This window comes from Lygodium microphyllum, chromosome 20 (assembly GCF_053477565.2).
Source record: "Lygodium microphyllum isolate KBCC chromosome 20, Lygodium_microphyllum_v1.1.10, whole genome shotgun sequence".
NCBI lineage: Eukaryota > Viridiplantae > Streptophyta > Polypodiopsida > Schizaeales > Lygodiaceae > Lygodium > Lygodium microphyllum.
Genome location: NC_141154.1, coordinates 33,906,779 through 33,918,928, shown reverse-complemented (window position 1 = coordinate 33,918,928; position 12,150 = coordinate 33,906,779). Strand labels below are relative to the sequence as shown.

Here is a 12,150-nt window from a genome sequence, read left to right as displayed (position 1 = left end):
GCAATCGGGCTTTTTATGCCCTTTACACCCACACTGATAGCATGTGGCATCCTACTGTTTACCCTTGCTTTTGCTTCTGCTTTTACCTTTACTGGCTACAGTACCTCTCTTTTCAAACCTACTTTTCAAAGAGGGATTTAGTGTCACTACTTCTAGAAGCATTTGCAGTCATTTTTCAGCAATACACCAGAAATTCAATGCAGCAATTTATGACAGCAAAAATGAGCTGAATATTCAGCTTATTTCAGCCCAAATTTTCAGTAAATAATAGCAAGATTCAGTCCAAGTACACGTACAACAGTAGAATGAATGACTTTCAGCAGTATGATTGCAATTTCAGCATACATTAAATGCATACATCACTGCCAGGTAACTCCCACTTCAACAATATCACCAAAAATACATCTACAACAATCCCAGATCTGCAAATGATCACTAAGATTGCTGCAACATAAATAATCAGCAATACATCAACTCAATGGGAGCTGTCCAACATCTGTACTGCATACATATGTGCTCGTATCAACTTCTAATACACAAAACACCAACAAATCTCTGCAATTTCTCCAAACTCGCACAAGCGGGAGATAAAAATGCTCAAATCACTTTGCTTATGGCAACAAGATTGCTTCAGCAAATATTCCCAAAGTGCATTTCACACATCAACTTTGCCAAAATTCACAAATTTCGGCAAAAGCCCCAAAATTTCACTGACCAATCTGCCCCATTTGCATAAATACATGTTCTGAGAGCATAAAACGGGCAAATTTAGCAAAATTTCACAAAATTGTGCAAAAGCCCCAAAACTTCCAGGTTCAAGTGTGCAAAAATGTCAGCCAATCTGATTCAGCTGAACAAAATTTCACCAATACAGTGAAAGTCCCAAATTTTATGGGTCCAATGTTGAGAAATTTTACTCAAATGAGCAAAATTTCATTAAATTTGGTGAAATCCCCAATTTAAACGCGCACAATGTCTGCAATTTTTTACGCAGATGCCTCAATTATGCATGAACAACACTACAACTAAAAAGCCCTAGTTTTCTCGGCATAAATCTGCACAAATCTGAGCACTGTGCTTGCACGCGTGAACCCCCCGTCAAGACAAGAGGAAATTCAAAGGAGATTTTGAAGAAAAAGATTTTTGATTTAAGGAAAAACAGAGTAACCGAGGTTCGTTGACCTGTCAGGCGGGTAGGGTGACTGACTACCCGCTGGCATCTGTTCCACACGTGCCTTGTCACACACCCGTCCGCTGGTCCCCTTTGCACGCTGCGCAGTCCCCATTACACACTGCACCTATTGTCCACTGCCCGTTGCGCCTACTCCCCGTTGGTGGTCGCGCCCACTGCACGCCTACTGCTGCCCATTGGACTATCACGTGCACCTGCTACTGGCACCTGCTGAGCTGCTCGCTACTCATCTCCTATCGCCCACTGGATTTGTCATTGGTCATCAGCTAGTTACAGCTTCCGCTTGGGCTTGCTTGCTGGACGTTAGCCCTGTCACCTGTCAATTGACTGCACCTTGGTCTCAGGAAGCGTCCAAAACCTATGCTCTAATACCAGTTTGAAGAGAAGAGAGTGCGCAATGGAGATCGAGATCAAGGCGCGAGTTGAAGAGCTGAGAGTTAGAGAGAGTGAACGCAGAAATGGATGTACCAGATCCTGATGGTACACAAAGAATAAAAGAATGTATTTATATGTTAGGGTACAATAAGGGTGTGTTCACACCCGTATGACTATATATTCGAAGACGAAGGAACTTTACACCCAACATGTCTCTTGGACATAGATGCACCACTCAAATGGCTTTTTCTAGATGGGATAGAAGAGGCTCCTCCAACGGAGGAGATCGAGATAGTTGAAGAGGGACCGTCTTTCGCATCTAAGACAATAATCGAGAGAGATCACCTCCTTACTTGCCCTTGAAAGGCCTTTGCGTCGCTTCAACGACAAGTATTTCTAACGCCAATCTTCATAGACATCATCAGAATACTGGGGCATGGTGTGGCCTCCCCTCCTAATTTGCAAAGATAGATGAGAAAGCGAGTGATGAATGAGATTTGGAGCTTTGGGCAATACTTGCATAGACACTTGGAAGTGTTGGATTTCTCCTTCACTCATTCGAAGTAGGCACAATGCAAGCAAAAGGCCTCATGGAGAGGGGGTGCCATTGATGATGTATAGAGAGAGCCTAGAGGTAGAGGGTCATGGGTGGAGGGTGAGATGATTGAAAAAAGGAGTGGAAAGAGTAGAGAGCTTGAAGGAGTAGAGAGCTTGAGGGAGTAGAGAGAGGCTATAGGGAAGGATGGAGAGCTTGAAAGAAGTAGGAGGGGTGGAGAACTTGAAAGGATGAATGAGATGGTGGAAAAGGGGAGATTTTATAGAAAGGAAGAGTGCTTTGGGATTTAGGGTTTACCCTTGAGAGAGAGAGAGAGACAGAGACAGAGAGAGATTTCAAATTCTTAAATTTGAATGGTGACCCATCATCCATGGGAGAGGATGGTTGCATTGTGCCATAATCCATTGTGTGTGTGTTTCTAGCCATCACCAGTATTATCCAAGCAGGTTTCGTAGGCAAGACAAGGCCATGTAGGCAAGCTAGTATTTTTCACATTTATTGCAGCTGCTCAATTGGCCCGTTATTGTAGCATTTAGCTAGATTTGACAGGTCGGCCAAATTTGGCGACAGTTAGGTAAATTTGGATGGCCAACCTGCCATATTTCTCCTCTCTTTTGTTGGCTATATATAGCCCATTTCAGCCTGCCCTTCCTCAATTGTCATTGCAGGTTGGTGGGAAAGATCGGGCTCAAGAAGATACACTGATAGCCCTTGTACATCTGCCCTCTTCATCTCAGCATTCATGGACTGCATATTTCTATGTTCTTCTACCTCTGTTCTCTCTCCTATTCTCTCATGCTCATTGTCTTTGAGTCCTATCCGTACGCTTCTGCATTCGTTGCACTCTGACAGTTAGCAATCTAGTTAGCTTATGAGTGAGTCTAGGCATATGTGTTCCACTAGACTAGGCATTTTAGTGCTATTTACGTAATTTTTTATTTGTCATTATGATGGTAATTTGGGCACTTATTGTTGGCCAACCTGATCACTTTATTGGCATATTTTTGGCCTTTATATTCAACCTCCCTCCTCCATCAATTATCATTCACCACTTGCAAATTCCAGTGCAGATCCATTTGGAGAGAGGAAGCCACTGCCAATGCCCATGCAGCCAGTGACTTACTATTCTATGTGATTGTCTCGAGGCCTATGGATTCCATTCCCCAAGCATATCTCTAAGTTCTCCTTTACAATGCTCTTGTGTTCTCTTTTCTCTCTCTTTTTTTCTTGTATTCAGCAGTTTATTTCAGCATTCTTCTATGCTTCCATTGTTGCATCCACTTGTGTTACCAAAGGCTGCACTAAATGCTCATTAAATATTACATCCTCACTTACAAGAATCCTCCATATCATAGTAGTGTACAAATGATAGCCCTTTCTCTCTTTTCTATAGCTCACTGCATAATCATCAAGATTGCCACACAGCTCCTATGGTATATGAGCATAGGCCAATCAAACAAACATTGATGATTGCACATCCAAGTACAAATGATAACTTGTAACGATAATATAAGAGGCAGCCCTTTGTCTTTCAACATGCACTGTGCCATCTCCAAGACTTCTATTTTTCCTTTCATCCACTCCATTTCGCAAGGAGTGTATGGTGCTGTGTTTTAAATTCAACCATGGGCTGCACTGAATTCTCATTAGATATTGCATACTTGTTGACAATCCACGATGTAGGATTGTACAGATAACAAACGTTGGCCACTTAAGCACACGTGCACAATGTCATCACCATGAGCCTTCTATTTCCCCTTTCAACTGCTGTATTCTGCTGAGCGTGGAGTATAATGCCCTGGTAAACTATCATGTAAACCAATGGGATAATTAATTAACAGGTGTGCACACATTTGTTAAGAATTTAATGTGTTTAATCACAAAAGGGTCATGCCAAGGACAGTTTCAATTAAGCATACTGTTGTATGGCCGTTTGTTCTCCATGAAACCCTCCCAAAAAAAGCCTGATCTGGGAGTCTGCAACTTGTTATCCGACTCATTAGAAACAAAATGTTGAAAATTCGCAAGACATCAAACTTTACCTTTGAAGGATACACCTAGGCATACCCCCAGTTTCTAAAAATCATCAACGACTGTCAAAAATAACAGATGACCTCCCAATGCTTGTGTTTGCATCAGCTAACACACATCGCTATGAACAAAGCCTGCAATTCATATACACATTTGTTTTCGGCCTAGAGAATTTGCAAATACACAACACCCCATCCTTAGAAGGACACATGGACATCTTCTCAAGAAGCCATCCATTTCCAGTCCATTTATCCAAGCATTCAAAGCTTGATAGCTGTTAGCCCTTACACATGATGTAGCCTTTCCATTTTGTCAGTTACAAGGAAGAGCAGGTGAATGGCTGACAGAAACCATTCCTTTCTCTAACAGCTGACGAAAACTTACCATTTTTGTAGAAGTTGAATCTCAACTGGCAAAATGGAATCTCTCTATACACATCAATGAGCAGCTATTTTATCCAGCTAGGAATAATTGATTTGTTGCAACAAACTTTTGGCCAAAATATCACCACCCAAAACTGTTCTTTAACAAACCTTGAACTAGCTCTGCTAAGATATTGTACAGCCAACTGCACGGTAACCATGAAACACATTTCTGCCCTGACATTTCACTAATGAAACACTTCAGTATGCAACAGTTTGCAAAACTGTGTAACCATGAAACACGTTTCAGGCCTGACATTTCACTAACGAAACACTTCAGTATGCAACGTTTTGCAAAACTGTTTCACTCCAAGGTGAAAAAGTAATTTCTGATTAAAAACTTGCTGAACATATGTAATTTAAATGTGTTATTATGCCATTTCATGTGGCGCTTCACTAAGGACCTACCCAAGGGTCAGACATTTCACACTGAAACGCAACCTTTTGGGTGTGAAACATTTCACGGTTACCTTGGCCAAGAGGCTAAGATAGTACTTAAAATTAATTCAAGGGTTTCAGGTCTCGATAAAAGCTCCCTGCATTGTAATATTATTTAAGAAGCACATACAAAACACAGTTGTTTCACTAAGGTATCAAAGCTTGAAAGTGGTTCCAAGTCTAAAATATTAGAACTTCTAATTGCATGTAGTTCTGAGTTCTTTACAGTATTCATCTCTAATGTGCTATAGTTTATTTCACAACTTGTACAGCACATTAAAGAATAGTTAGTTCCTCTCCACTTGCGACAGACAAACCTTTCATCTTAGAAAACACTTTTAATTTCTGGTATCTGATTGCAGTAAACAGCAACCTTTTGCTTCAAATATTTCAGTCACTACAAAATTTGTGCAACACTCTTTAGACTATTCCTATAATTCAGATTGTACATTTGAATCCCATGCATAACATGCAGCAAAGTCATCAATGCACTTTACATCCACATAATTAGATTGGACTAGCTAAGAATGTTGTTCAACATTGGATTCTGGTACAGACTGTTGCAAAAATTCAGACTTTTCCTTGCTTTAATGATCCCTGTACAAAACAATAAAGATGCCATTTTGTTCCATCAAAATAAGTATGACCATATGTAATTTGTTTCTATTGACACTACCTTATTGAAAACACAATTCGGTCAAAGACAGCAACTTGACAGTGATACAAGTTTTTACCCAGAAAGCATACAAGTGGAGTTTAATATGTTTTCGAGTGTATACCTGGCGCAGCAAATAGTCATACCCCATTGTTGTTGTGGCCTCTTTGGTAGAGACATTGTATACAAATTCAGATGCCAGGGATACCTGTAGGAACAACAAGACTTAGACCACACTCATATATAAATCAATTAGATACAATGTCCTGCTGCATCACTATCTAAAAGTTCCTTGGTACTGCACTGATTAAAATCACCTTCTCAGACACTCTTTGGACATAGCTCATAGCAACAAGCCCTGTACTTGCCACTTGGCCAGTCATAATCTGCAAAGACAGGTCCAGGCTCAAAATTTATGGTACTACTAGTAATGTATCGTGCAGCAGAACCAACACCAGATTTTCTCTAATGATCCAGCCAAAAGGTAGGAGATCACCGTTTTATCTGTGTTGTATCGTGCAGCGAAACCAACACCAGACTTTCTCTGATGACCCAGCCAAAATACTTCACCACCGAGTGCCAGATGTGGAGATACACTCTGTTGAAACAACAATGTGCAAGGTTTGATCCGCTTCATAAATGCATAGTGCAAAATCTAGTTTGTAAGCTTGAAGATAGAAAAATGTAACTTTAAATGGTGTACCAAGATATACTAGAATAAATTTCAAACATATACCAAGATGTACAACCTCTTGGCAGCTAAGACAAACAACTGTGCTTTATCTTTCTTCAAATTTATTGCAAGTATAAGCTAGTTTTGCAAAATGCATGATGGATTACAGTGTAGGGAACAAGTCTGTACAGGGCACAATTTCAAGAATATATCTGTCACCATATCACCACTGAATATCAAAACACCAAATGACGTAAACCACTTACCATCTGAAGTAATATAAAAAACTTATTTGCATGTTAGCTTGATAGAAATGAAAAGGTTTTCTTACAATTTGATAGAGCTTGGCATTTGATCACCAAACCTTGCTTGATTGATTGATCTTTAAAAATTTGCAAACCCACCCAAACAAGCAAACACTATAAAAAGGATTTCCTTCTGACAACCTCTAAAAACCTTAACAGATAATTTAAGTGCTTGCTCACCACACTACAAAAAGCAAACACTGTAAATAGGAGTGACCTTTTACAACTTTTAGAGATCTCCAACATATGTTTAACTGAACTTACTCCCATATTCTAACCTATTTAACATTACTAACCCGTACACCTATTCTCTCAATTCACCCTCTCACTTTGAAGTTAAACTGATTAACCATTACTGGTCTATAGGATCAGTGCTCTGTGCGACAGCAATGACCATCCACGTCCGAATTTAGGTAGTCCCAATTTCGACAAGCACACAGAGAAAACAGCGAACTGATAAAGGAGACACAGATGGCAAAGTGAAAGAAGGTAAAGGATACTACCTGAATATAATTGGCACCATAAAAAGCATTATTGCCAAGTTGTAACTGAGTGCGGAAATCTCTGCCCTGTCAAAACAGCAGTTGCAAGCATAAGCATGTACAATCAAGGAAGGAAAACATCAAAAAATAAGCAGGGTCAATAAAGTGAAATTGATACAGTATAGGACAGACCTTATAATCAAAATTGAACATTCCTTGAGAGAAATGAGGCTCATTGGTGAGCTGCCAAGCACAACACAAGAACTTTCACTTTCATTCTACAAATAAACAGTTGTTACATCAAAACAAGGCATGATGCAAAAGCAATTGAAACTGTAATGCAATAAAAGAAGAAAAAACCCACAAACAAGCAAGCCTTCAAATCATCATGGCATCAGCACATGCCCCATGTACAGCACAACAACAAGTAGATGGAAAATGAAATTGAAATGCTAACAAGGGATCCACAGAGGCAAACAGAACTGCAGGGAAAACATAATAATATCCATCAGAAACCCTCCCCTAACTTTCAGCCTAGTATGCAGTTGCACTCCTTGTGGTGTTGCAAAGAGATATTGCAGGATTTCCGGGACAGGGGGGCTCTTCCTTCAACCAGTGGAAGGACAAGCAACCATGCCATAGCAGCAGAACCTACTGAAACTAAAATTTACATTTAATGCTCAAATGGTAACCCACTGCAATTGCCAACTTTTACTGTGCTTGTTATGATTAAATTGTGCAACAGAACAGACAAAAATAGATGACCTGAGCATTTATCTTGATTGTGAGATTATCAGTAGCATCATATTTCACCCTTGCACTCATCCGACCATCTGTTAATATTCTTCCAATAAGCATGAACTGCAAAATTCCAAAAAGAAAACATTTAGTCCAGTAAGCAATGAGTATTGAAATCAATCTCCCAACATGTGCAGCTCTACCTTAGGATCTAGAAAGTTGGCACCGAACTCATAATGTGCAGCAGGAACTTTAAATGTCTCCGGGGATTGTGAGGGCATTTCAAGTGCTCCCATGAAGACACTGTTGCAAAACATGAGCAAGTTAGAGAACTTTACACAAGGGAGAAACACTCGATGCAAATGATGGGATGGGAGTGCTCACTTGCCTATGGCTCAGCGAAAAGCGTTGATTCAACGGCTTCGTAAAATCAAAACGTAACCCTTCAAATAGCTCTGGCTTCAATGACACTGCAATTACCAGGAAAACAAAAATTCAATCAGTAGACATGATGGTTACCATGTGTCTCTTGCAAAAAGAGGCTTTCAATGCCAATATAGCAATATTACAAAGGTTCCACTTAAACATATTCTCTAGTAAAAGGTCCCTTTTTGCAATAGTTTTACCTTTGGAATGGTTTTACCTTTGCAAAGGGCCCTTGCCAAAAGAAAATGCAAATATACAGTCTTCTTGATAATAGTTAGTCCGCGATGAGATTCCAGATTGCTTCAAGACAATTCCATGAGAAGGTACAAATATCCCTTGCTAATGCCATGCAACAAGGCTATTCCAAATAGTTATAATGCCAAATCCAATGAATGCAATGCTAGGATAGGCATTCAAAGTTGACTTTAGACTTTGCTGTATGGTTTGGACACACAAGCCTAGAATGGCCTTCCAAGGAAGTGAGAACCAGCTGGCTATGGCACATGGAGCTCCATGTGTGTGAAGAAAGAATGAATGAAAGATACATTGACGTCTTTGAGGCCAACATCAACCTATAAGGCAAAACCATGTACAATGTTGATCATCACTAGACATCCAAGTGTGACGTGCTAAAAGGTGGCCAATGCTATGTTGTGAAAAGAAGCTAATGTGATGTACAAGACAAAATAATGCCCATGTAGGGATACACTAGGAGGAGCAAGCAGTACATGTCTAGCTCTATGGCTGAATGATATACAGATATCTAGTTCCACCCAATCAAGATCCGTGGGTATAGTATGTCATACATCCCTGATGAAATGGTACAGGGGTAGCATCTGGACTGATTCCTTATCTGTCATGTGCTGCTCATGTCGCGGACAGATCTGCCTCATCTCTCTTGCATAGCATCTATGTGGCGTATCCCTACATCTGTAGTTGGCATGCTGCTCTGATCTCCTTGGCTCTTTGGTCTGTCCCCCTCTCCCTGTGGCTGTTGTGTGTCAAGTCAGTATCTAGAAATCGGTAAGCAGTGACTAACATCCCCCTCTCTGTATGGTGCCTGCCTATAATAATGATGTGCGGAGTATTTGAATCTCAACTAAGAACTGGCCTAGGCACCACTCATCTCCGGACTCCATGACTAGTTTGAGGGGGGTGTCTCATCAAGATAGCATGGGGTATCTAGCTCAAACTGTACTATAGGCTCTGCATCTGCAGATATGGTGCTCCTTGCTCTCCACCTTGTCATGGCATAGTCTGCAGATCCACTCAGCTCTAAGGATGTGGGCTGCCCTCCCAATCTCAATCTCAAGCTAATGAGAGGATACTCTGAGTTGGCCAATAGCTACTCGCATCTCATGTGGCATGTATACATTTAGGTATCCAAGTCTCACAATGAAGCCATCCCCTATAGTCCTCATTAAGTGATCCCTATAGTACATCTTTGATGGAAGAGGCTGCTCAGGTGACATCCATGTGTGCTACATGTACAGCTGGTAAAGTTCCTATCACATGACCAAATTCCTCTTGGTGTGGGAGAGGTGTATGGAGGGGGAGTCGGGATCATACTAAAAAGGGGCAGGTGGTTCATGTCAATCCCATATCCTATGAGCCATTGCTAGATATATGCATACCATGAATTCTCATGTCCTACCTGAGCTACATGTCAAAAAGGCCTTGAAGGGTTTCCTAGGTACTCTATGTGGATACATGTCACATACTCTGTGTATGAAGCTAATGGTCTGAACCCCACAAGCAAGCACAACAGATCATCAAATGTCTTGTACAACAAAAGAAGAGATCCTAGCCCAATTGGAGAGAGACTTATACCAGCTATTCTTGAGTTAGAGCTCTAAAGAGGCTTGGTGGCTTTTTAGAGGGCATTGTCCAATCACACCCATCACATAACCAAGTATATGGGAACTATACACAGCTAGTCTCCACACAATAGCAAGTCCGCCTCCTCTCCATGATCCACCAAAGTCTAGCCCAAAGACCACTACCTTCTTTATAGAAAACAGAGTCCGAGAGGCTATTGACATGCCTGATGGTAGTTGTGCAAGGATCGAGATAGAGTGCAGATCAGGTTTAGTGCAGAGTTCACAATAGAGAGAGTGAGCAGAAAGAGAGAGCACGACACTCAATGTGTGGGTACAATGCCGCGTACCACTTTGGGTTATATATATAGTACAAGTGTAAGGGTGTGTGCACACCTGAACACCGTAAAAGGCATGGTGAGCCTTTATTTCCAACAACCTCCCACCTAAAGGAAACATGCCTGAATGTAGAGAAAAGTAATCAACTAAGTACACATATACTATCCAACCCCCATCATCTAGCGGCAATGAGCAAATCGCTTTGCTGGAAGACCCTTCGTGAGAAGGTCTGCAAGATTATCATTTGTATATACCTTGACAAGCTTAATGCTCTTGCTGTCAAGTACATCCCTGATAAAATGATACTTCACTTGTATGTGCTTTGTCTTTGCATGAAAGACAAGATTCCGTGCTAGAATGATAGCACTCTAACTGTCACAATGGAGGATAGGAATCTTTGTAATGCCAAGCTCTCTCACCGAACGTGAAAGCCATAAAGCCTCTTTGCATGCCTCAATTGGCAGCCACATACTCTGCCTCTGTAGTAGACAATGCAACACACTTTTGTAACCTGGATATCCAAGAGACTGCTCCCCCTTTGAACATGAACACATGTCTTGCAGTGGACTTCTTGCAGTCAAGATGACCAGCACAGTCTGCATCCATGAAGCCAACAACAAATGACTTCTGCTTACCAAAGTAGATATACAAATCCTTAGTGCCCTCAAGGTATCTCATGATACCCTTCACTAATTGCCAATGCTTTTTGCCAAGATATACCATGCATAGTAGAAAGGGAACGCCGTTCCACCCCCTTTGAATGCATTTTCTCCTCCCGTTGACATTTTTGCGCATTTCTTGTGCAATTAAAGCATACATCGGTCTGCCTTCACTTGCTGGATATTATCCACATGTGCCAGAATTTTTCTGTGCCCATTTGAGAATTTTTAAAAAATTAAATGCTAGTCTGCCATATTTTAGGCCCCAAATGCAGATCAGCCAATGTATTAGGGGTTTGGCTATACATAGCCCCCAATTGGCTGGCTAGTCCTTAACATCCTTCAATCTTCCCTTTGGCAAGTCCACACTCCAACTCTGTCATTTTCTTGTATCTTCAGTGCTGCCATCATCATTGGCCTAATCTAGTGCCCTCATTGACGTTGAAGACTATGCGCAAGGATTGATCAATCCTCCTTTTGTATTCAGCATTTGTTCCTAGTTCTATACAGATTTCTTTCTTCTTTTCTTGCAATCTATGTCCATGCCTTTGTCTCTATGTTAATGTTTCCTTTCCATTGCGCACTTTAACATGGTATCAAAGCCTGAGAGAGAAATAGCTGATTTCTCGCAGAGAAGACCACTCCAGGCTACCAAGCAGCCTTGCTACAACAGCATTTTGCTGAAAATGCAGCTTTATACTTAGTCCTCTCCTATTGGAGACAATAGGCTTACTCAATCAGTCTTGTCTTTTGCAGCAAGCACACATGTTTCTTTGTCAAGCAACAGATCTCCTCAACAAACGCACCATCTTTTGTATAGGCAACAATATTACTCCACCAAGCAAACCCTCTACATCGACTTCCTTGAGATCCTAAAGCCGTTTCCTCCTATTTTGGGGCTGTCTTCAACCAAACACAAATTTCTTGTGGGTATCTTGCAAGATATCAAAGATGTTTTACAAACTGTTTCATGGCTTTGATGATACAAATGAGAAGCATTCTTTACACTCCTCTGAATGACGGCGAGATTAGTGCACAAAAT

At 41.0% G+C, this 12,150-nt stretch overlaps 1 protein-coding gene across 3 annotated transcripts in view; it reads right to left on the bottom strand.

Annotated features, from left to right (window-relative positions):
* LOC148018824 (mitochondrial import receptor subunit TOM40-1-like) overlaps positions 1 to 12,150 on the bottom strand; it is a 47,645-nt gene that overhangs the window by 9,325 nt on the left and 26,170 nt on the right. For all 3 annotated transcript variants that reach the window (XM_087701610.1, XM_087701608.1, XM_087701609.1), the window contains exons 4-11: positions 8,256 to 8,337; positions 8,071 to 8,170; positions 7,895 to 7,990; positions 7,322 to 7,372; positions 7,151 to 7,216; positions 6,166 to 6,267; positions 5,987 to 6,055; positions 5,794 to 5,877 (exon numbers count right to left, since the gene is read on the bottom strand). In XM_087701610.1, the coding sequence (XP_087557736.1) occupies positions 5,794 to 5,877; positions 5,987 to 6,055; positions 6,166 to 6,267; positions 7,151 to 7,216; positions 7,322 to 7,372; positions 7,895 to 7,990; positions 8,071 to 8,170; positions 8,256 to 8,337 (650 nt within the window). The remainder of the gene's footprint in view (positions 1 to 5,793; positions 5,878 to 5,986; positions 6,056 to 6,165; positions 6,268 to 7,150; positions 7,217 to 7,321; positions 7,373 to 7,894; positions 7,991 to 8,070; positions 8,171 to 8,255; positions 8,338 to 12,150) is intronic.